Genomic DNA, 26,458 nt, shown 5'->3' with positions numbered 1-26,458 from the left:
GTGATGGAGGAGGGAAAGGTTTTCCCCATGGAGACAATAAGAGAAAAATACAAAGTGTAGTTGTGCTAAGGGGAGACATTGTTACATACATAATTCTATGCTATATACAAGTATATGCAAAGAAAGGCCTTTGGAATAAGATAAGGGGGAAATCTCCAACTGTTTTCCAGAAGCATTTTTGAAACCCATGAGTGTGTAAAGCTTCCCAGGTGAACTAGTGGCAGCTGCTTTGTTTTGTCTGTAGGCGCAGAGAAGCCAGTCCTACATAGAGCACACTATATAAATACATTAGTGTTACTAGAATAAGTACAAATACAAATATTTGGAGATGCCATAAATTCGTAAATCTACATTAAAGTAAATTGCACTGAGTGTCAAATCTCAGGGCGTCTTAAAACTAAATGTTTATGTGACCCCAGGGCAGAGTGCAGCGTTTGCTTGGGAGGAAGCAGCTGCACTGTCCTTGAACTGTGTGTGTCTGAAAAGCATCCATGTCTGGGACATCCTGGAGGCCGCGGTTCCGTCAGTGGCCACCAGAGGGCGCCCCTCGCCTGCTGATGAAACCCACCGAGCACATTGTGTGAAAGGGAGAAGGGTTTCCTCTTCCGGGTCAGCGCCGGCAGAGACAGCACCAGCAGCGGCTCCTGACATCATTTCTGGCCTCTGCAGAGGAGGAAGGATCCATTGTCTGACTGTGCAGTTACCTTCATCTACAGACCCCCCCCCTGGGACCCCAGATCTGCCCCTGCCCCCCTCAGACCCCAGATCTGCCCCTGTTCCCCCTCAGACCCCAGATCTGTTCCCCCCCCTCCCCCCCGGAGGAGGAGGTGTGAGCCTGGATATGTCTGCACAGGTTTCTGCTCAGGTAGGAGATTGTCAGCACCTTCTGCTGTGTTTGTAGAAAAAGACTGAATAATCCTGGGGGCAATCTCTGCAGGAGCCGGGCTGAGCTGGGCTCTTCTATCCGGGGGGCCACTGGGGGCTTTCCATCCGACCCTGGGGTGTTTGTGGGCATCATTTGTGTTACAGAAGGGATCTGTGCAGTACACTGCATCTTACTGCACTGTGAGGAATCTGTGTGCACTGCACTGTATCTTACTGCACTGCGAGGGGTCTGCATCTGTGCGCCGCATCTTACTGCACTGTGAGGAATCTGTGCAGGTTTCTGCTCAGGTGGGAGATTGTCAGCACCTTCTGCTGTGTTTGTAGAAATCGACTGAATAATCCTGGAGGGAATCTCTGCAGGAGCCGGGCTGAGCTGGGCTCTTCTATCCGGGGCCCCTGGGGCTGAGCTGGACTCTTCTATCCGGGGGCCCCTGGGGCTGAGCTGGACTCTTCTATCCGGGGCCCCTGGGGGGAGGGGGCCTTTCCTTCCGGCCCTGGTGGTGTTTGTGAGCAGCATTGGTGTTAAAGAGGGGATCTGTGCAGTGCACTGCATCTGAATGCACTGTGAAGAATCTGTACACTGCACTGCATCTTACTGCACTATGAGGAATCTGTGCACACTACACTGCACTGCACCTTACTGGACTATGAGAAATCTGTGCACCTGCACTACTCTTTACTGCACTGCGAGGAATCTGTGCACACTGCTCTGCATTTTACTGCATCATGAGAAATCTGTGCACCCTTCACTATTCTTTACTGCACTATGAGGAATCTGTCACTTCACTGCCACTTAGAGCACTGAGAATCTGTGTGCACTGCATGGGATCTCACTGCACTATGAGTGGAAAGGATTCTTTAGGCACCGGAAACCATGAAATCTGTATGAACTGCAATGGTCTTACTGAGCTTTGAAAAATCTGTGCACACTGCACTGCTGGCTGCTACACTGCAAGACATCTGTGCACACTGCAGTGTATCTTACTGCACATATCTACAGGAACTGCACTGCTTCTAACTACACTGAGAAAGATGTGCATCCTACAACGTTTGCGTAAACTACGAAGGGTATTTACTGCCTAAATAGAACATTGGTGCACACTGCACTGCTCGCGTCTCTACACTATCGGAAGAATGTCTGCTGCTCCATCCACCTATGCACGTTTGTTAACTACACATGTCCAAGTGTGTGTGCGTGCACGTGTGTCTGCGTGGTCCACTTATCTTCTGAAGACTGTAGGAAGGATGGTGTGTGCCCATTCAGGAGTCTCTGTGCATGATTGCACAATATGGTGGATTTCCTGTAGATTGTGATTTGTCTATTGAGGACTCAAAAGCCTGTCTGTCCTCTTGTTTAGGGCTTCTCACCTGAGGATTAACTTACCTTGTTGGTGGTGAGACGCATCCACATCCTTTCCACTGTAAGAGCAAGGTTCCCTCAATTTAGTCAAGGGTGTGGACTTTGATAACATATCTACTTGTCCTTGAGATGTGATGCTTTAGAAATCTACTTGTAAACAAATTCCCTTTTCCCTTTTGGAGTTGTGCAGTAAAGTGACACATTGTGACAGTACTCTTATGTCAGAACTCTGATAATAGTCTCTCTGATTATGTTATGTCTTGCTTCAGGGTGTAAATTCTGTCTTGACTCTGATTTTGTCACCTTCAGAAAAAGTACATTAAGGAGTGGGAAATAATCTGTGAATTTTTGCATACCCACAAACTCACATGTTTAAGGGTATTCAGCAACTCTTCTCCCATCTCTTAACACACTGGAAACATTTGGAAATTTCTTCTGACTAGTGGATGAGTAAGGCTTTTTTCCAGGGTGGGCAGAAGAGGTGTGTGGGTAAAGTGAATTTTCACTCGCTCAGCAGACTTTTCCACAAAATATTTGCTCATTCGAAAATGTGATGCACACAGGTTTGCTCGGACTACGGTTTGGAGGTCGGCTTCAATAATCTCTCGTTAGTTTCCCTGTAAGTTTTCTTAAAGAGCCGGCCCCAGTACAGTGTGCACAGAGTCCAGTAGATCCAGATAGGCGTAAGTAGATCTAGCCGTTAGGCCACATCCTCTCCTATTTCAGAAATATTTTCAAGAAGTACGAATTCCTGGTCTACTTCTTTAAATTCTTGTGAATTCATGAAATACGTAAAGGGACACTAATGCAAAGACATATGCCATGGGTGCACTTTTGTGACTTCTCTTTAAGAATTGGGCCCCTAATTAGGCAAGGCATTAACTAATACCTTTTGTTCTTATTAAAATTCGATCTCTCTCTCTATCGATCTCTTGTCTGGCTTCACTGTGAGTGAAGGCATTCTGCTCTCTCACAAGAAGCACATCGGCACCTAAAGTAGTTTTGTTCAGTGGCATGACCAATTGTGGAATGTCTGCTTTTTGAGACCCCAAAAATATTTTTGCTTTTTGCCAACGTTTGTTACAGTGGTGACGGTCCTGCATCTCCCACAACAATATAGTTTTACTAAAGCCATGTCAAAACAAGACACGCTTTGATAAAACCATATGACTGACCATGAATGTCAGACCTATTGGCCTAGTCAATGCTTGTTTATTTTTCTTGTTGGAATTGGTTAAACATATTTTCCATTATGAATATTTTGGGAAAACCAGCATGCATCAACTCATTTCACTAAATGATGCTTCAAAAATATGGTACCTAAAATTTCACAGTTTAACAAAACGTTTTTTTTTTCTAGTTGCATCTTTGGGTGAACATTTTATGTTGAAAGCAGATGATCGCCAATCTTCCTTTCAAGCTTCTGCAAATATTTGCATCTAACCAGACAGCATTGTGGGAGCATTATACGTAGCTTCATATTGTTAAAGTTTGCAAACGTACACACATGTTTTTTACTGGAACCTCTGTCAGTAGTGCAGTCTAAGCTACATTTCCCTAGATCGCTCACCCTAACATGATAGGTTTTGGATTATTGAACCATAAATACTAGTTCAAACAGCATTAACATATGAAGACATTTATTATCCTAACTGCAGACAATCCCCTTCCCTGTTGTATAGTGTGTTACTGTAAACTGGCAGCAAAAGGTTTGTGCTGCAGGGGGTTGGGCCTACTTCTCCCAAGGACACAATAAACATGAAACCTTATTGTCATTGACCCTAAACAATGTGGCCTGGGAGTCGTGCTACGTGTATGCCCATTTTTATTCTTTTTTAGACATATTTTATTACTGTTTTTCAGATTGGTGCCGATACAATAGTAACATATACCTGCCGTCATAATCATTTTCTGTTAGTACAGAGCGTGTATTTCCATATAATGAAGGGACCTTCTCAAAGCACTGTAAACCACCTCAAAATGTTACAGTTTTTATACTGGACCCACTGTACTTCTTTTGAGCGCTTACACTGAAAACGAATGCTTTGGTTTTAATTATTCGTATATGCAAATTTGAAGAACTTATTCATATTAACTCATCTTCTCCTGACAGACATTCTTTAACAGACCTCTAACCTGTCCTCTAAAGGGTTTGTGCTGGTGTGGGTTAGGCCTACTTGTTCAGTAGAGAAAATAAACATGAAAACTTGTTGCCCTTGACCCCACAATAATATGTCCTGTGCACCGGACTGTAGGGGTTCCGCACCTGGCCACTGCAGCTTCTTCTTGCCCCCTTTTCTGAACATCGGAATTCCGTGGCTTGACTGGTCTAACTCCAGTAAACAAACCCTCCTAGACTCCTTTGGCGTGCTCTTACAGCTTCTAATCTACACTATTGACCCGGGCAATCTTATCATAAAAAACCCCTTTCTTGCATTGCACCTTGAAGGGTTATGGGCCAGAGTTAGCTCTGGTCACTATTTAAACAAATAACATGTTAAAGCCCTTTCATTCATGAAGCGTACGGAAACCTTGTCAAGCAGGAACTACGCAGGTTACATGACAGAGAGCTTCTGTGGTGAGAAATTGCCCAACTCTCTTGTCCCCTGTCCACACCAGTGAGACTACGATTTATTGACATTCGATTTCTATGTTCTCCCTCAATGGAGTTTAGACCCTCATGGCTGGCTCTTAAAGATCGCTCAAAGCAATATCCGTAGCACTTTTCTTTCCTAATCTTATACTGTAACTGTCCTTTAGCTAAGCTTGATAATTGTCGCTGATCATCCTAGTGTGTAGACAAGATTACTATTTTTTTTACTTTCACCTGACTTCCCTGTTGAGAGTTAGAAAACTTCCAATACAGTTTCACTGGTCTCCGTGTTACTGTCTTGATCTCTTGCTTTATACACAATTATTAGTTCTCTTTCTTCTTCTATTTGATGCTATATTTGCCTATCTCACAGACACTGGGCTTTTTGGATCTCCCTGCATACCCATCTCAAAAGTGAAAGAGAGAAAGAAAAATGACACTAGCAGGAACTTGAAGAAAGAAAGACATTTTTCTTTCAAATACCCCTCACCCACCCGGTTTGCCCCTTGGTGGCATGCTTCATCATAGGGTCCATCCCTGCCCTCCACGGATAGGGGCGTGCTACTACCAACGGGTATGTGGGAGCACTAGATTGGAAAATATGGGTGTCCCTATACACCTGGCCTGACCACCTATGTTGTCTTGGAAAGGAGTGGGTTTATGTAAAGTTGAAAAAAAGTTTATAAATACCAGATTAGTAAGTCCAAAACAAATGTATTTCTTACCCCTAAAGTGCTATATTAAGACCTGGGGATGTGCGGGAAAAACTCTAGTCGTAAATACCTATTGTTTCCCTGTAAGGTCAACTAGTTTCATGCCCCTACCCCAAGGAAGGCATTTCATCAGGACCTAGAAAAGAGAAATAATGCTCACACTCCAGTTGTCGCACTGAACACAATAGTAGTAATAAAAATATACACAAACAAATATACAGCACCTAATTGGTCTGTTTAAATATAAAAAAACTTTAAATGCGACCATCATTTGGCCCCATGAGTCCTTCGAGGAGCTAAGGATGGACGCCTGTAGTCACACCTCTGTCAAAGCTACTCCCTCTCAGTAGACCGGTGTGTACTCGCTCGAGGCTGGGACCATGCACACACTCTTTCCCTGATACGAAAGGGACCCTTTTTGCTTATTTGCATAGCATTGTGGAGGACGGGACCCTATTATGCCTCCTCCTCATGTTTGTGATATCAATATCAATAGTCTATTAAATCTGATATCTATTGTTCGAATGTTAACACCCCCTGATAGGGGATTTGTAGTGTAACTTATTTTTAGGGCTCCCGGGTTTTATGTTTTTTTAGTTTTTTTTTACATTTCCAGCTGTATTTATCCCTATTTATTTTTGGCTACTTTGATCGGTATTTGTCCATATTTATTTTCGGTTTTGTCAAAAAATGAAGCTGTACTTAGTATATTTACACATTTATTTCACTGATAAATATTCACTCCTGCTTGAATGCCTGCCAGGTTTGAATGCTATGAACACCCGCAGGAGATACATCAAGGCACTTATGTGAAAATATGCACATTTCCGTATTAACCTTGTGTATATCTACTGCTGTTTAAGCCTCTTTACTTAAAATTATTTTTAAGTTCCCCTTGTTCTTCCGAGTAAAATGATACCTCACTTGTGTGGGTGGGCAAGGGTCTGTGACTGGGAAGGGCCAAAAACATAGGAATTAAGGGTTTAGCACAGTGAATTCTAAGCGCTACATTTTTAGCTGATTCTGCATTGGACACCCACACAAGTGAGGTATCATTTTACTCGGGAGACCAAGGGGAACGCTGGGTGGTAGGACTTTGTGCTGGCACGGTGATCCCACACAATAATGTGTGGAAAAAGTGATTTTTCAGCTACATTTTAGGTTTGCAGGGGATTCTTGGTAGGAAAACATTGAGGGATTCACACAACCCATACCTCCATGGACTCCCCAGAGTATCTAGTTTTCAAAAATGTGTGGGTTTGGTAGGTTTCCCTAGATGGCCGCCGACCTCGTGCCAAAAACCCAGGTGCCCCCCCTTGCAAAACCAGGTAATTTTGTGATAGGTAATTTTGATGTCTACACAGTATGTTTTAGGCCCTTGCCTGTCGCAGGTGCTTGGCCCACCCACAGAAATGAGGTACCATTTTTATCATGAGACCTGGTGCAACGCCGGGTGGTTGGAATTATCTGTCAGCCAGGTGATCCCACAACTTTCGCACACAGAAATGTGAGAAAAAAGTGATTTTTTTAAGCTAAATTTGAGGTTTGCAGGGGATTCTGGGTAGGAAAAGGTTGGGGGATTAATACAAGCCACACCTTCCTGGAGTCTCAAGGGTGTCTAGTTTTTAGAAATGTCTGGCCCAAGGCAGATATGGACAATGGCAGTAGCAACCCGACCGTACGCACCCCCCCCCCCCGGATTACCCAGGTCAGCCTCTGCCCCCACCCTGGCACCTCCATGCATGAGGAAGTGGAGCAGACAAAGTGACCCCGTTTCATGGGTTGCGTTGCCATTTCTGAGGTCCCCTATCTGTTACCAGACGTGGTACGTGGGTGAGTGACATCTGTAGGAAGCTTGACATGCCTAACCATTGGAATGACGCCCTAAGGAGGTGTCCCTACCTGTCGCATGGAAAAAAATCCCATGGCCTAAACTGAGCAGGCTACCATCCACACCACCCATGCAGTGGCCTACCTTGGAAAGAACATGAGCGGGCACGATCGCCCCCAAGATGACCGCGGTGGCAGTAGAGGGCAGAGAGGCTGGAAGCCCCCAGGTTTCAGATAATGGCACTATTGTTTCAGAAGAAATCACAAGAACAGCCATTCTTGCTTAAAACCGTTTTACGGGCAGAAATTAATAATCCCAGGACAACCCCCACAAAATGCGCGTTCCCAAAACCAAGCCCAGAGCAACGCAACTTCATTGTACAGTCAGCCGCAGGTAAATCAGCAACCAGTGCCCTGCCGCAGCAGGGAAAGATGGTAGGCCCAGCACACGGCAACAGCCACAGCAGCCAGGGAGCCCAGCCCAGCAAAGGACTGGGGCTGCAGCAGGGAGAGGTGATTGTTTGGGAAGGCAATGCCTTCGCACAAACACAGAATACAAACATGCAGTAATACCAAACCAGCCCCCAACAGGACGTATCTTCTTCCTACCGTTGTTTAAATACATTTCCTTACCTTCATCCACAATGACTTTTATGTTGCAAAATGCTGTCGATCAAGGGTCAGTGCCAGAGTTCGCCATCCAGGTCCCCGCAGGGGATTAAGTCTCCCTCCACTGTTGAACCCTCGGCGGGGTTGGCTGAGCTACGCAGGTCTCAGCAGCCCTAGGGTTTCCACCAAGTGGAGGCCACCGTACATTTCAAAATGAGGCAGATGCTCCAGTGTCAGGAGCCAGGTTTACCACACAGCTAGGACGAGGAGGTCCTCGAAATTTCATAGCGGACAACCACATGATGACCAGTCCATATAGAAAAATCCAAGAAAGGCATTAGTTTTACCCGCATCGGGTCGATCACGACGAATCCTAAACAGTACACCTGGCTCTCATTAAAACCACAGCTCCAGTCACTCCCCTGCAGAGCCATACTGGGGCCACCAGCAACTCCCCGATTACCTCTAGTATGATACTGCCAAAAGCACAGGTAGCAATTAATGGAACCCGCCCAAAGTAACCAAGAGGAAATAGCCCAGAAAACCCAAACATTCCGGAAGAGGTGTGTCCCCTAATAACCCAACCCCTCTAGGGAGGACCTCCTTACATGCCAAGCGCAGAGATCAGAGGGACATGCATGTAACGACTGAAGCCTCGCCATTCCCGATAAGCCCCTAAAATCACAATGCATCCACTCCCCCTTACGTGATACGACGCACGTCCAGGTCAAAAGGATAACCCCCCGCACTGATAAAACGGCGCACACATATACATTCAAGGAAACAAACCCACAAGGCAAACTAAAAAGTACTGCCACCTCCTTCCCCACTGAAGGTTTTTGCGCACAGCAAAGGTCCATAAAACTCTTCTAAAAAGAAGGCACAGTAATTTCCCGAAAACTGTATAATTACGTGTTTTTACCAGCTAACCTACAACACACAGCTCCTATCCAACAGGTCTGCCATCAAAACGTATGTGCACCATCAATACAGTGGCCCACCACCCCTTAATTAGAAGCTTCCAAAAGGGACTTCCACAAGGCCAATCAAGCAAGAACACAGACTGCAAGGTGCCTTTACAGACACTTCGTTCCTAACAACAGACTCTTTTTTGCACTTCATGAAGCTAAAACACCCAAATCGAGTTAGACAGGATGCGCAGACGGGGCACTATAGGGGGAGGACATTGTTTGGCTCCAAGACTTCGTACAGAAGAGATTCTTAGAGGTAGCAAAGCCACCTGACCAGTGCACAAATGAGTCCGCTCCTGCCTCTGGCTGCGGTCCCAGGTTGGCCGTTTATATGTTTAGGGCGGCCTTTCTTAATGGCAGATGGACCCTTGAAATGGACTTCCAGTGCCGGGCCACCTACCACGATGACGCTAGGGGAAATGAGCCCTATAGGAGGGGTCGAACGCCAACATAGATTCCCTATGCCAGAAAATCTGGGACGCTAAGTAAATAGCTACACATGGTTGGAAGGGAAGATGCATCTCGTAATTGTATGGAAAGTTACACAGTATTTTTTGTGTTTCAGAAGCAAAGGAATGATACCTCTCAGCACTTATGCTAACTCCGTAATAGTACTGCGCATACCAAACCTGCAATAGGGGACCTCTCCGTTGATGGATTACTACTAGCACTGTGGTAACTTCGCCTATGCACAGCTCGTTCACAGATGGCGTGGCCTCTGCACCCTCATGACAATACACACTCCAACCCTGGTCTTCTCTAGAGAAGATCTTTCTGAGTTTTTCCAACATCCGCTACCGAAGAAAACAACTCTGTTGCATCAGGCTTGAAGAAGAAGAATTGCTGATTATTTTGGGTGAGCTCAGTACAAGGACTGTCCTGAAGATTTCAGACTGTTTATGGACACTCAGGTGAACGCAGGGGGTCCCTTACAGACAAAAGCAAATGCCTGCTGGCTCCAAATCACCAGGTGGGAACTACTGAAGAGGATCAACGGCACTGAGCTTGGCCTTAATGCTATCGGGGAACAACTAAGAGCCATCCGCCTCATGGTAATGCAACATCAGATTGTGTTGGATTTGATGATCGCGATGGAGGGAGGGGTGTGTGCCAAGACCTGTGCTTCTTGTTACACGTTTATTCCTGTTACATGTTTATTCCTGAAAATGATCTTGAAAACTGAACTCTCGCTCTTGCCTTTCAAGCACTGCATCGTCCACAAGTTGACTTGAAGTGGGAAGGGGGTGCCCTGGAGCAGGACTGGTTCCATAGTATTTTTTCCAGGTTCCCCCTATGGGTGACCAGGCTGTGCACATCACTACTACCTGCTGTCATTTTTGTACTATTATTGTGTGGTTTCCTACAAGTGGGCGTTTCCTGCTGTAAAAACACAGTTCTGGGACACCCCCGCGCCGCACGGCCACCAGCTGCTGCGTGTGCCTCCCCGCCTTCTGCCTCGCTGCCCCGGCTCCGCCGCGTGACCACGCCCCCTGACATCGAGCGGCGTGGTCTGTGCCAGCTTCCTGTCTGTTGTTGCCATAGTGTTCTGCTAATTTGTATTGTATTGCATTGTGCTGTTTGCTGTTTGCTGTTGTTTTCTTTCCCCACTTGTGCCTGATATCGCCTTCGTTTTTTCTTCACGCACCCGTCTCCCCGTTGTTGCCATAGTGATCTGCTAATTTGTATTGTGCTGTTTGCTGTTGATTTGTTTTCTTCCCCCACTTGTGCCTGACTTCACCTTCGTTTTTTTCACGTCCCCGTCTCATCCCTCCCCGCTCCCCGCTTCCCGCCATCACCGCTAACCCCGCCCCTTTTCTTTGTGTACCCTCCCCGCTCCCGCCTCCCAGCTGCTCCGCCCCCCCGCCCCCCCCGCGCACTTGGCCATATATGGCGACCGTGCGACGCGGGTGAGTGTGACCCAGTTCTGGGACACCCCCGCGCCGCACGGCCACCAGCTGCTGCGTGTGCCTCCCCGCCTTCTGCCTCGCTGCCCCGGCTCCGCCGCATCACCACGCCCCCTGACATCGAGCGACGTGGTCTGTGCCAGCTTCCTGTCTGTTGTTGCCATAGTGTTCTGCTAATTTGTATTGTATTGCATTGTGCTGTTTGCTGTTTGCTGTTGTTTTCTTTCCCCACTTGTGCCTGATATCGCCTTCGTTTTTTCTTCACGCACCCGTCTCCCCGTTGTTGCCATAGTGATCTGCTAATTTGTATTGTGCTGTTTGCTGTTGATTTGTTTTCTTCCCCCACTTGTGCCTGACTTCACCTTCGTTTTTTTCACGTCCCCGTCTCATCCCTCTCCGCTCCCCGCTTCCCGCCATCACCGCTAACCCCGCCCCTTTTCTTTGTGTACCCTCCCCGCTCCCGCCTCCCAGCTGCTCCGCCTCCCCCGCGCACTTGGCCATATATGGCGACCGTGCGACGCAGGTGAGTGTGACCCAGTTCTGGGACACCCCCGCGCCGCACGGCCACCAGCTGCTGCGTGTGCCTCCCCGCCTTCTGCCTCGCTGCCCCGGCTCCGCCGCGTGACCACGCCCCCTGACATCGAGCGGCGTGGTCTGTGCCAGCTTCCTGTCTGTTGTTGCCATAGAGTTCTGCTAATTTGTATTGTATTGCATTGTGCTGTTTGCTGTTTGCTGTTGTTTTCTTTCCCCACTTGTGCCTGATATCGCCTTCGTTTTTTCTTCACGCACCGTCTCCCCGTTGTTGCCATAGTGATCTGCTAATTTGTATTGTGCTGTTTGCTGTTGATTTGTTTTCTTCTCCCACTTGTGCCTGACTTCACCTTCGTTTTTTTCACGTCCCCGTCTCATCCCTCCCCGCTCCCCGCCATCACCGCTAACCCCGCCCCTTTTCTTTGTGTACCCTCCCCGCTCCCGCCTCCCAGCTGCTCCGCCCCCCCCCGCGCACTTCGCCATATATGGCGACCGTGCGAACGCGCAGCGGTCACGCGCAGCGGGCGCGCCGATTGTGCGCCGAAGGCGCGCCAAAGGTAAGCCCGTCTGCGCCCGTCCGCGCCTGGACCGCGCCCAGTGCCAGGACCCCTGGCCCTCGAAGACCCCGACCGACCCGCCTGACGTACACCGCCGCCAACCTCAGCGCACTCAACGCCGGTCGACTCCCAGGATGCTACCAAGCCACACCACGACACACCCACGGACCCTTCAGCTGCCACGCCTGCAAGTTCACCTGCATCCGGACCTGCCCCGCACCAGCACCCGCCAAGTCGAACACCAGCAGCACCCACCTGAAGTGCATCCTGCTCAACACCCGCTCCGTCCACAGACACGCCATCGAACTCTGGAACCTCCTCGACACCACAGCCCCTGACGTTGCCTTCCTCACGGAGACCTGGATGAACGCCTCTTCAGCACCCGACATCGCCATCGCCATCCCAGAGGACTACAAGATCACCCGGAGGGACCGCACCGCCAACCAGATGGGAGGAGGCATCGCCATCATCCACAGAAACACCATCCGTATCACGACCAGCACCGACAACACCCTTACCACCGCCGAACACCTGCATTTCCAGATCCACACCGACCCGAAGACCACCCTCAGAGGCACCCTGATATACCGACCTCCGGGACCACGCACCCAATTCAGCGAGGACATCGCCGACTTCGTCAGCCCGCATGCCCTCCCCTCCGCTGACTACATCCTCCTGGGGGACCTCAACTTCCACCTGGAGAACAACAACGACCGCAACACCAGCACCCTGCTCGACAACCTCGCCAATCTTGGACTCAAGCAGCTGGTGTCCACCCCCACCCACCTCGCCGGACACACACTCGACGCAGTCTTCTCATCCAGCACAGACATCGCCTTCAGCCACGCCACAGAGCTTCAATGGACGGACCACAGCTGTGTCCACTTCACCTTCAAAAGAACGATGACCCACCACCACCAGCAACAGGTTGCCCGCAGAAGCTGGAACAAGATCACAGCCGACCAGCTCACCACCTCCTTGAGCCAGCACTCTCCTGCCAGCTCAGCGAACCCCAGCCAGGCCGCAGACAACCTCACGAAGTGGATCAGCAACTGCGCGGACGAGCTCGCCCCACTGAGGACCCCGCCCAGCAGACCCGGCAGCAAGAAAGCCCCATGGTTCACCGACGAACTCAAGAGCTCCAAGAAGAACTGCCGAGCCCTCGAGAAAGTCTGGAGAAGGGAACCAACACCGGACAACAGGACCACCTTCAAGCTTGCCACCCGGAAGCACCACCAGCTGATCCGCGCCGCCAAGAAAACTGCATTCAAGGACCGGCTGGACAACAACGCACACAACTGCAAGGAACTCTTCAACATCGTGAAAGAGCTTTCAAACCCCAGCGCAGGAAACAACGACATCACCCCATCGCAAGACCTCTGCAACTCCCTCGCCTCATACTTCCACAACAAGATCGCGGACATACACAACAGCTTCAACAACCAACCAACGCACACCACGACCGAACCACCACCCCCCACCACCACCCTCCGCGCCTGGACTCCGATCAGCACCGAAGACACCGTCCGCACGATGAACTCCATCCACTCAGGATCTCCGACCGACCCCTGCCCCCACCACGTCTTCAACAAAGCCGACGTTGTCATCGCACCCCACCTGCGAGACATCATCAACACATCCTTCGACACCGCCACCTTCCCTGAGAGCTGGAAGCACGCCGAACTCAGCGCTCTACTCAAGAAACCCACAGCGGACCCCACCGAACTCAAGAATTACCGCCCCATTTCGCTCCTCCCGTTTCCAGCCAAAGTCATCGAGAAGACCGTCAACAAGCAGCTGGCCGCCTTCCTTGAGATGAATGGATCCCTCGACCCCTCACAGTCTGGCTTCCGAGCCAACCACAGCACCGAGACCGCCCTCATCGCCGCCACCGATGACATCCGAGCCCTGATGGACAACGGAGAAACAGCGGCCCTCATCCTCCTAGACCTCTCCGCGGCATTCGACACTGTCTGCCACCGCACCCTAGTACAGCGCCTCAGCAACGTCGGAATCCAGGAGAAGGCTCTGGAATGGATCATCTCCTTCCTCGACGGAAGAACACAGAGAGTCCGCCTACCACCGTACAAGTCAGAGGCCACCAAAGTCATCTGCGGCGTCCCTCAAGGATCCTCGCTGAGCCCCACCCTCTTCAACGTCTACATGAGCCCCCTCGCGGCCATCGCACGCCAACACAACCTCAACATAATCTCCTACGCCGACGACACCCAGCTGATCCTCTCCCTGACCAACGACCCCGCCGCCGCCAGAGCCAATCTGCACGAAGGGATGAAAGAGGTAGCCGAGTGGATGACGACCAGCCGCCTGAAACTGAACTCAGACAAGACGGAGGTCCTCATCCTAGGCTCTTCACCCTCCGCCTGGGACAACTCCTGGTGGCCCCCCGCCCTGGGCACCGCACCCAAACCGACAGACCACGCACGCAACCTGGGCTTCATCCTGGACCCCTCTCTCTCCATGACCAGGCAAGTCAACACCGTCTCCTCGGCGTGCTTCAACATCCTACGCATGCTACGGAAGATCTTCTGGTGGATCCCCACCGAGACCAGGAAGACCGTCACCCAGGCCCTCGTCACCAGTCGACTGGACTACGGCAACGCCCTCTACGCCGGCACCACCGCCAAGCTCCAGAAGAGACTCCAGCGGATCCAGAACGCCTCAGCCAGACTCATCCTCGACATCCCGCGAACCAGCCACATCTCCGGACATCTCAGAGACCTGCATTGGCTCCCCGTCAACAAAAGAATCACCTTCCGCCTCCTCACCCACGCACACAAAGCCCTACACGACCAAGGCCCGAGCTACCTCAACAACCGAATCAACTTCTACGCTCCCAAACGCCACCTCCGCTCAGCCAACCACGCCCTCGCCGCCGTCCCCCGCATCCGAAGAGCGACAACAGGAGGAAGGTCCTTCTCCTACCTGGCCGCCAAGACCTGGAACTCCCTCCCGACCGACCTGCGCCTGACCCAAGACCACCTCTCCTTCAGGAAGAAGCTGAAGACCTGGCTGTTCGAGCAGTAACGGCACCCCCCTCCCGCCAGTGCCTTGAGACCCTATGGGTAGGTAGTGCGCTCTATAAATGTCCTTGATTGAGTTCTCAAATTAGGTAGCATGCAAATAGCTAGGGAAAGAATAGCAGAGAGAACAGAAACACACCCAGCTTCAAATAATGTGACTGTCATGACAGATGAGAAAGATGATGTCATTGAAAATTCAACTAGAGGTGGAATGTTCATATCGATAAATAAAATGGCAACGTACGCCATAATATATGTACACTTAACGATGTAAATATCGATAAATGCAAAGTCGAAATATGCCGTGAGAGATGTACACACAACAATTTAGATATTGGTAAAAACAATGCCAGTGTATGGCATGACAAGTGCACGAGAATGTTGATAACTGTGATATCAATGACCGCCATGTTATATGTTCATGTAATAACGAACTCGCATCATTACTGTTGAATTCACCCGATTTGACTTCCTCATCAACCCGAGTCAGAGATACGAAGTCAGACAGGTCCTGTGACCCAAACCAAAGCCTCTCCCGATTGACAGGTCACAGATGGGGTTACACTTAGTCCAAAAACAAACGCACGAGCAGGTTGAAATCTCAGATTGATCCCACAGATAGGCAGCTACACCACAACAGGTCTGAGGAAACTGACCCCAATAAAACACGTTTGACCAAAGGCGCGCTCAAAAAGTAAAATTTCGCATGTAGCTAGGAATACTCAGCAAATCAGAACACAGCATGCACACTACACGCAGTGATCACGTGCTCCTCATGCGAACATGTGACCACATTCACGCTGGCCCACATTTAGTCACCACAAAGTTGAGAGCCATCTCCGTCCCCATTATCGGAGAGCTGGATTTATGGTTCATGCCAACGACTGGTTCCAGAATGCATGATCGATTTATTGTACATCAAGAAATGTATAATGCACAGCCAAACCCTCTGCACATTGAGACAGTCTTCAGACACGCCTCTGTTGAGGCTCTCCCGGCCTTTGCATTTAATTAAACCAGCTTATTCCTGTTTTGCCAAACGTCTCTTGTCTTTACATTTTTCCAAGGGAAATTCACATCTGAGCAACACTTTTGACAGTCAAAGCTGTGTCGTTGTGACCACTGATTCAGCACTGCACACCAGGGAGCTGCAAACAATGTGCCTTCAAGCTTTACAGGTTTTAACCTCGGCAAACTGATTCTCAGGACCAAAGCGGCTTTTCCACCTGTGGTGGTTCCCTCTTTTCATCTGGGTCCGGCCGTTGCACTTTATACATTTTTCCTTCACTGCATCCCACCGAAGAGGAGGAGAGTTTACATTGACTGGTCCCTTGAAGGTCTGTCACTTTTTATATCAACAGGACATAGAAGTTTCTAAAGATTTGTCTTTGTCTGATATATGAGCAAAGAAAATGGCAAGGAGGTAGCAAAGAGGACTCTGTCACAGTGGATTGGTGTTTGCATTAAGCTCTCGTATGCCTTTACTAAAAAGAAACTGCTTCCCACTACTTAGGATGGCGTGCTGCTGCAGTATTTATTCAGGGGTTGAGGACTCCGCAGGTAAAAGTATCCATCAGAAGAAAAAGTTACTTACCTGCAGTGTCTATCTTCCTGGTGGATACTCTGTCTACCTGCAGATTCCCCACTGGTCCCATCCACCTCCCTGTTCTAAAGGACGGTCAGGCATGTAACTGATAATAAAGTTACAATTCAAGACATTTGCATTCCATATTCACTGTCTCAAACAGCTTGTAAAGAAATGGACAACAAACTGACGTCGGGGCACTGGCGTGGCACCATACGAATCTAGAGATGTCACTCCTGCTCTTTAACTGATGTTTAGAGGAAGAAGACACCACCTACAGCCGCAGGATCGCCATTACAAAATTTCCAGATCCAGTCTGGCATCTGCGAATATACAAAAAGCAAAAAATCTGAAGGTAGATTGAATGACCACAATACATATAGTTTAAGTAGATAAAAAGGGCTTCTGGCTGCACGCTGAGGGTGGGTAAGTGTTTGGAATTTCAGTTAAACTTTTCCAAAATTCTCGCATGTCATGGATTCCTTGATCAGTGTGAATGATGAGCACATTGTCTTCCACACTGACTGTATAAATAAACTCAACCGCTATCTCTTCACACAAATGTGAGCTATGCGCCTGAATCAGAACTCTAGGAGTAAGCTGAGGTTCCGTGAAAACTGAATCCATGTTTCTGAGCTAATGGTACCGTGACGATCCTGGTATTAGCAAATTGCAAATAATGAGTCTAATATAAAGCGAGCGTTTTCGCATCGCTGCACTGAAGGATTCGTCATGTATTGCTGATTCTTGTGTTCGAACCTACGGCTTCCATTTCGTGCACGACGTCCATTTTGTATCATTGCCCTCACATACTCAGTGAATGGGCGATGTCCGAACAATGACCCTGATTAGGTAACCTCGAGGGCACATAGTCCCTAGTGCGCGTTCTGCCAACTTCCGCATGACTTGGCGAAAGCTGACCCTGTCGCCTGAGGCGGACCCTGCCGTACTGGTTTTCTGTCCTGTCCTGCCTGAGCAAAGCTACTGACCCTGACACAATAGACCACGCTTCTTTTATTAGCCTACGAATATGTCTTATCTGACTCTTCTATTTTCTGCATCTGTTCCTGCTTTTCCCTTTAGCCTTTTATGATGAGGAGGTGACCAATTTTATTATGGGGCGGTCCGGCCTTTCAATAGAAGGATGTCAGAAACATGTGATTGAGGGCCGGACACCTGGAGATGGGAATGTGATATTGTGAGATCTTATTGTCTGGAATACAGAAACTGGAATTATTGTAAGTTTGCAGGAATGTTTGCCCGAAGCAGAATATTCAGTATTTAAGGAGCGACCTGCTTTGTACAAGTCGAGCAGTCTCCTTAGAATCTATCTTGTATGATACTTCTGTGACTTCTGTTCCTGACTGCAGTCATTAAAGACGATCTTTTGACGCCAGAGGAAGAGTCCCGTGTCTGTTTGTTAAGTACGCCAAAACAGGTGAACCCGAAGGTTTCGGGTGTTGTCCCCTGGCACCGCTGGGTCTTAGAAATTGCCCAGTCCTTCAAAGCCCCCAGTCTCATATCCTCTCATTTGGCAAAGACATCTACTCTCAAAAGAAGTACACCCTAAGGGAGGGGGAACCGCTACCAGTTCATATCAGATCCACTCCCTCCCTGAAAGTGTTAGAATTAGAGCTCAATAAAGTGCCTGTTAACTAAGTTCTGCGTTTTATCTTTTCTCAGGAGTGATTGCTCTGGCCTCCTTCATTAGAGATATTGGGTATCTTTTCCTCCCACTCCTTTTTTCTCTTTTCCACTTCCTTTCCACCATCTGACTATGTTCTCATTCCTGTATGCACTTCTCTTGTATACATGTTCAGAATTTAGATTTTCCTAAGTGTCAGAAAGTCTCAGATGTTATGCATTACTTCCTTGACTCAGGAGCACTTTCTTTATCTATACATTAGTCACGTTAAAAGAAATTACAAAAAGACTGCAGTTCCAAGAACCCATTAGAGTGCATGACTACAGAAGACTGAACCAGGTGCTCCCTCTTGGCACACTAGATCAGTTAATCCTCCCACGCATTCACTCAGTCCTCTTCTCTGATGATGCACATTGAAAACAAAATAGGTGCTTGGAGAGTGCTGTTTTTTACTAAGTTGCTGTGTGAACACATGTAAATACTCCGGTTTTCTGAAAAAAAAATAAGATGTGACATGTTCAGCTAAACATGTTTATTTAAATATCTCTGTGTGGTGAAATATCCCTTGATAGGTTTCAATGATAGTAAAGGAAAGATGATTTTACAACAAGTTAAATGTTGTGTATTCATATTCCAGTATGTTTGCAGGCAGTAATTTTAAGTTTCTTTGCATCCAACAGAAAACAAGCCTTGAATGCACGAAATGTTTTTGAATAAAGAACACAATACTTTAAATCTTCAAGAAACAGTCTGAACTAATGAGCTCCAGTATTCAAGAAAACATCAGCGCAGTCGGAGACAGAGGAACCTGCACGTAAACTGTCAGATCCTGGAAGAAGCAGTCAAGGGCAATTCTGTGTGTGTAAGAGCCTGAGCTGTGCATCTCCATGCCACAAGACGAAGAAATGACCTCTACAAAATAAAGGCAACAACACTGGCAAACTACCTCATGTGTAAACACGTGTGCAGTACCAGTCTTGATCATGGGATCGGTATGATGTGATTACAGCAGTGCTCTGTGTCCTAAAATGACATCAGACCACCATTCAGTGTTCTAAGTGCATTTTAAACTCTTTCTGGCACCATACAGAGCAACCAGAGAAAGGCACAACAGAGTGTAGCCAAACACGTGAAGGGTAAAGGAAAGAGTAGTTCTGCTGCCTAAACTACAGAGTACTATCTTGATTTGCACCACCAGAAATAGGATGAATCTTTACCTGTAAGTTTGCAAAATCATTCTCCCCTCTAAAGGCACGATCACCCACAAAGAAGAACTACACATGTTATGAGTGTGGCAAGTATTCAGTGACCATTGTACTTAATTGTTGAATCGGAAAACAAAAAGGCAAAATGCCACACACACCCAGAGAATGTGAGGATAACACTAGTGCTTTATCAGCCATGTTGGCCTATCAGGGAACAGTGCCATGTGATGTAGACATATATATACCTGACCCAAAGACACTAACCAAGAGAGAAAAATCAAACACCTGCAGCAAGAGCTTTAGTTTCTCATCGCTCTTAAATCACCATCAGCAAACACACCCAGGAGAAAAACAGTTCAAATGCACTGAATGTGTGAAGAGCTTTAGTCAATTATCAGACCTGCAAAGACACCAGCGAACACACACAGGGGAAAGACCATACCATTGCAGTGAATGTGGACGTAGTTTTTGTGAATCTTCAGCATTAAGGATGCACCATCGAACACACACAGGAGAAAAGCTATTCAAATGTAATGAATGTGGGAAGAGCTTTGCATATTTATCAAGCCTGCAAAAGCATTACCGAACACACACGGGGGAAAAACCATTCAAATGCAGTGAATGTGTAAAGAGCTTTGGTCTTTTATCAACCCTACAGATACATCAGCGTACACACACGGGGGAAAAACCGTATCATTGCAGTGAATGTGGAAGGAGTTTTAGTGACCTTTCAACATTAAAGAACCATCGACGAAGACACACAGGGGAAAAAACATTCAAGTGCAGTGAATGTGCAAAGAGCTTTGGTCTGTTATCAACCCTACAGATACATCAGCGCACACACACGGGGGAAAAACCATATAATTGCAGTGAATGTGGAAGTAGTTTTAGTCATATGTCAACGTTAAGGAAACATGAGCAAACACACACCGGGGAAAAACCATTCAAGTGCAGTGAATGTGCAAAATGCTTTTGTCAGTTATCACACCTAAAACGGCATATGCGCACACACACTGGGGAAAAACCGTTTCATTGCAGTGAATGTACAAAATGCTTTTGTCAATTATCACACCTAAAACAGCATAAGCGTACACATACTGGGGAAAAACCATTCAAGTGCAGTGAATGTACAAAATGCTTTTGTCAGTTATCACACCTAAAAAAGCATCAGAGAACACACACTGGGGGAAAAAACCTTTCAAATGCAATGAATGTGTAAAGAACTTTGGTCAGTTAGCAACCCTACAGATACATCAGCGTACACACACTGGGTAAAAAGTGTTATCATTGCAGTGAATGTGGAAGTAGTTTTAGTGGCATGTCAATGTTAAGGACTCATCAGCATTTACACAATGGGGAAAAACCGTATTATTGCAGTGAATGTGGTAGTAGTTTTAGTGGCATGTCAATGTTAAGGACTCATCAGCATTTACACACTGGGGAAAAACCGTATTATTGCAGTGAATGTGGAAGTAGTTTTAGTGGCATGTCAATGTTAAGGACTCATCAGCATTTACACACTGGGGAAAAACCGTATTATTGCAGTGAATGTGGAAGTAGTTTTAGTGGCATGTCAATGTTAAGGACTCATCAGCATTTACACACTGGGGGAAAACCGTATCATTGCAGTGAATGTGGTAGTAGTTTTAGTGGCATGTCAATGCTACGGACTCATCAGCATTTACACACTGGGGAAAAACCGTATCATTGCAGTGAATGTGGTAGTAATTCTAGTGGCATGTCAATGTTAAGGACTCATCAGCATTTACACACTGGGGAAAAACCGTATCATTGCAGTGAATGTGGTAGTAATTCTAGTGGCATGTCAATGTTAAGGACTCATCAGCATTTACACACTGGGGAAAAACCGTATCATTGCAGTGAATGTGGTAGTAGTTTTAGTGGCATGTCAATGTTAAGGACTCATCAGCATTTACACACTGGGGAAAACCGTATTATTGCAGTGAATGTGGTATTAGTTTTAGTGGCATGTCAATGTTAAGGACTCATCAGCATTTACACATTGGGGAAAAACCATATCATTGCAGTGAATGTGGTAGTTGTTTTACTGACTCTTCAACATTAAAGAGACATCAACGAACACACACAGGGGAAAAGCCTTTCAGGTGCAATGAATGTGCAAAGTGCTTTTGTCGATTATCACACTTAAGCCGTCATCAGCGAACACACAGGGGAAAAACTATTGAACTGCAGTGAATGTGGAAGGAGGTTTTAGTGATTATCACACCTAAAACTTAATCAGCAAACACGTACTGGGGAAAAACCATTTAAATGCAGTGAGTGTGTAAAGAGCTTTTTGCAATTATCAACCCTACAGATAAATCAGTGTACACACACTGGGGAAAAACTGTATCATTGCGATGAATGTAGAAGTAGCTTTAATGACTCTTCAGTATTAAAGAATCATCATCGAACACACACAGGGGAAAAACCATTAAAGTGCAGTGAATGTGGGAAGAGCTTCAGGGTTTTACCAAGCCTAAAACAGCATCAGCGAACACACACAGGAAAAAAGCCATACCATTGCACTGAATGTGGAAGTAATTTTACTGAATACTCAAAATTCATGAAACACCAACGAACAAACACAGGGGAAAAACCATACAAGTGCAGTGAATGTGGGAGGAGCTTTTGCGATTTATTAACCCTAAGGACACATCAATGTACAAACATTGGGGGGAAACCATATCATTGCAGTGGATGTGGTAGGAGTTTTAGTAAATTATCAATCCTACAACGACCTAAGCAGAAACACACCGTGGTGTAACACACATAAAAATAATCCTAGAAATGCAGCGATTTTGAGAAGATTTTAAGTGCTTCAACAATAATACTGATCTGTCTGTTGACATAGAGAGGAGCAATAAAGGACAGTTATTGGAGGTAAACCTCTCCAAGATCCCCATACAAGTCTGAATGCATAGCTCAGCGTGAGCGATGCGCACATTGTCTTCCACAATGCCCAGAGTTCTCATAGCTCAACCTTGTATAGAGGAAGGAGTTCACCAATAAAATACACGTCAGAAGACATAAAAGTAGCCCTCTTCGTTAGCCAAAGATGGCAGAAACAAATGCCTTCCACTGAGTTAATGTCAACTAAATGCTGAGTGCAGGAAGTTACTTCTGCCGCCAACCACCATCACCACCACCCAGCCAGTGAGTAACAGCAACAAGACTGCTGTTCAGGACACCCATCCTTATACGTAACAAACTACAGGGTTCTGTAGCAGGATCAAACTAATTTTACTTTCACATTAACAGGCCCCATTTTTTAAATAAACACTTTATATTTAGGAATATATGGTTTGTTTGGTCATTAGTGGCATAGTACATTTGAAATCTGACACTTTATAAATCTTTAATAAACATACCACAACGAAGCATCTCAGGACAGCCCATTCATGTGCTGATAACATAACAAATAACAAGTTAAGATTGAGTAGGTCATGGGTGCGTTCAATATATGCATAGCACTGAAAGATGCACAATCGGATCAGGAGTGAAAATGTCTGCGATCGGCCATTCAGGAAGAGGCAGGAACAATTCAGGACAGCACCGTGGTGCCTCCCGAGGCAAGAAGATGATCAGAACAGCATGTTCAGTTGTGACGGTATAAGAGAGCATACTGTGCAGATCTATTTTAACATCATGTTATTTATGTTTTATAAAATTCTGCCCATTTATTTTAAGTATCTTTACAGTTTGAGGGAAAAGAAGGGTGCATATTTCCCCCCAGTCATTTGATTGGTTAGTTATCGATGTCATGGCTAGAGGTCTTCATGTTTACTAGTTCAGCATTTAAGGTTCTAGAGGACATATCCATTTTGTAACCTATCATCAAGAACATTATCCTAGTGCTTGACCTGACCGTACTCTCATATAATGTGCTTTGCTTTCAAAACAAAGTCAGAAACAAAATTAGTGTTTATATGACTTTCACACGGGTAGATCAGTAACTGCCTAGACTTTTCAAGGTACACACTATAAGCTAGCCAGGATGAGCACAAGGCTTCTCTTCAGCAGAGCGCAGGATTATTATTGGAAATCACAGAGCTGAGGCTGTGGGATAGAAGGCCGAGCAGGACAGACGGCTAACGAGCCCAATTTTAAAATGATTGTTCAACATAGGAAATGAAAAAAAGAGATTGGTTCTATTGGTATCATATTTTATTGCAATCAATTATTCTATAAAATGTGCACAGTCATGACTAAAGTTTACATGTTTATAAATGTATGTTTTTTATATGAAATCAATCAAAACGATCTATTTGACTTAATGGAATTCAGCTGGTGATTGTATAGAAAGAGATGTTAAATGAGATTGCTCACCTAAACTATCAAGATATTTTGTGTTCTCAGCAGGGAGCCTGGCATAGGTGGCATTACAGTGGTCCTGTCTCGACAGCGTGACTGCTCTCGGAAGGGAGCCTGGCATAGGTGACATTACAGGCGTCTGGTCTTGACAGCATGACTGCTCTCAGTAGGGAGCCTGGCATAGGTGGCATTACAGGGGTCTGGTCTTGACAGCGTGACTGCTCTCAGTAGGGAGCCTGGCATAGATAGCATTACAGGGGTCTAGTCTCGACAGCGTGACTGCTCTCACAAGGGAGCCTGGCATAGGTGGCATTACAGGGGTCTGGTCTCAACAGCGTGACTGCTCTCTGCAGGGAGCATGGCAGAGGTGGCATTACAGGGGTCTGGTCTCGACAGCATGACTGCCCTCACAAGGGAGGCCGACATTGGTGACATTACAGGCGTCTGATCTCGACAGCATGACTGCTCTCAGAAGGGAGCCTGGCATAGGTGGCATTACAGGCATCTGGTCTCGACTGTGTGTTCTCTCAGCAGGGAGCCTGGCAGAGGTGGCATTACAGGGGTCTGGTCTCGACAGTGTGACTGCTCTCATTAGGGAGCCTGGCATAGGTAGCATTACAGGGGTCCAGTCTCGACAGCGTGACTGCTCTCAGAAGGCAGCCTGGCATAGGAGGCATTACAGGCGTCTGGTCTCGACTGTGACTGTTCTCAGAAGGGAGCCTGGCATAGGTGGCATTACAGGGGTCCAGTCTCAACAGCGTGACTGCTCTTAGAAGGGCTCCTCTTTGGATGTTTACAGGAAGGACTATAGGTTCTGTGCTTGAGATGGTAACAGCTCTCCTTCTGTGACGATAGAGAGAGAAGTGCTACCACTTATCCTGAGATCTGGGCTGCACTCCTGTTTTGGGAATTGAATTCAGTAGTTTTTATCCAAGCAATACCTCATTTATTTAGGAAAGCAAAAAATATGCCTGTGTCCAGAGCACTCTTGTTAATAATCGTTATAAATGCAAGAGAATGTTGAGTGCCTGAATGTGTTCTGCCGCAAGAAGAATTTAAACACACATTACTCAAATTCAAAAGTGATATTTATTTTTCGTTTTTTAAGGTTCTTATATAACGCTACTTTTTTTATTGGGTGTTAGAGCATTTTCGATCTATTCCAACAGTACCTGTGGTGGGTGTAGACTAAAGGAGTCCAGTTTATAGAGCTTCTCATAAAGCTAAAATATGTTCTTGTTCAGAGAGTACCAGGCACTTCGGGCTACTTCTAGGCACGAAGGTGTTCTTTGGAAGAGAATCCAGCAGTGTTTTCGCTCCCACTGCCAGTTGAGTGGACTGTTAGAGCGGACGAATTCCATCAGCGTGGAGTAAATCTTCAGTACCCCACTGAATCCCACAGGAGAGCCTTCTCGCTGCATAACCTACATAGGCTCCCAATAAGGCATAGGGTTCTTTTTAAAGCACTCTGTTACTGCTTTAAGGCGCTCTCCTTTCAGGGTCCCCAGTACCTACAGAGGATGGTGAAACTATATGTGCCCAAGAGAAATCTAAGATTGGCAGCAGTCAAGCAGGCCAGTGTGCCGAGATTTAAACGAGTTAAAGCAGGAGGCAGTTAATTTAGCTTTTTCGCACCCACTGCATGGAACAACCGTCCCATGGAAATTAGGTTAATAACATCTGAAGTCCTTTAGGAAGAACTTAAAATCTTGTCTTTTTGGCCTAAAGTAATCCCTTTATCAGCCTAGATTCTCCTTTCCTTGCTACATGTCAGGACCTTAGCGCTGGGACACTCTGTTGGAGCAGCAATGCGCTTTATATAATTTAAATCATACATTTTAAATTAAATGAAAGAATGAGCTGCAATAAAAGGCAGATAAAACAAGGCAATGTAACCAGTATTACTAACCTGGTGAAAATAATAAACTGGATTTCTGGATATTGCTGACTATCACTAACGCTATTCTGGGCATAGTGGGGGTACCCTTGGCCAGATCTGGAGGGTTAGCCTGAGCCCCCAAGCCTGGATAAGTGGACCGAGGAATCGGCCTGAAGTGGAATTGGTAATCCCACCCTGCAGGATGGAAGATTAGTATCAGCAGAGCTGCATGTCGAACACAAGATTAGTTCCAGTACAGTCGGGACTAGAGTGCTCCTCTGACCCACAAAGGCCAGAACACAGTTTATATAACATAACTCTCACTGGTTAGAGGCACAGCTCTGTTGCAATGCCATGCCTAGATATTAGAAGCTGTCTCCAAGCAGGCAACGCAAGCACAAGGATATCTTGTTCTTAGCCTTGAAAATGTGCAGACTAACGAAAATAAGCAACATGTACAGCGTCTTCTCAGAATAATGTCGTGAAAGCAGACGTGTAAAATAATACTGCTAAAACAATGTCAGCCTAAAACATTTAAAATATATTACTAACATGAAGAACCAAAGAAGGCCCAAGTAGGCCTCGCAACATCCTCCCCTTGGCCGTGAAAAGACAGACTTCTAAATAAAAGTAGGACCAAAAATATAAACCATATAAAAAATTGGTGACATTCACAATCCAAGCAAACAGAAGCCATATAAAAATACGACAAATAAAATGTGTGAAAGAAAAAACAATTTATAAAAACAGGGGCCAAATTGAAACTGAAAGGAGGCTCCCAAGATATTATTCATAATCTCAGTGTCCAACGAATC

At 46.7% G+C, this 26,458-nt stretch overlaps 1 protein-coding gene and 1 pseudogene across 2 annotated transcripts; both read left to right on the top strand.

Annotated features, from left to right (window-relative positions):
* Positions 1 to 649: 649 nt before the first annotated feature.
* LOC146839107 (uncharacterized) lies at positions 650 to 20,791 on the top strand (annotated as a pseudogene). The gene is made up of 2 exons (XR_014960782.1): positions 650 to 865; positions 18,905 to 20,791. The product of XR_014960782.1 is annotated as an uncharacterized LOC146839107 (transcript).
* Positions 20,718 to 23,529, top strand: LOC146839106 (uncharacterized; the record flags this gene model as incomplete). The annotated part of the gene is made up of 1 exon (XM_085600012.1): positions 20,718 to 23,529. A coding segment is annotated over one exon (714 nt), but the record flags the coding sequence as incomplete, so codon positions are not given.
* Between the last annotated feature and the right edge of the window lie 2,929 nt (positions 23,530 to 26,458).

The sequence above is a fragment of the Triturus cristatus genome, chromosome 4_2, assembly GCF_964204655.1.
Source record: "Triturus cristatus chromosome 4_2, aTriCri1.1, whole genome shotgun sequence".
NCBI classification, from domain to species: Eukaryota; Metazoa; Chordata; class Amphibia; order Caudata; family Salamandridae; genus Triturus; species Triturus cristatus.
The sequence above is the reverse complement of the archived record's forward strand: the minus strand, read 5'-3'. Positions and strand labels throughout refer to the sequence as shown.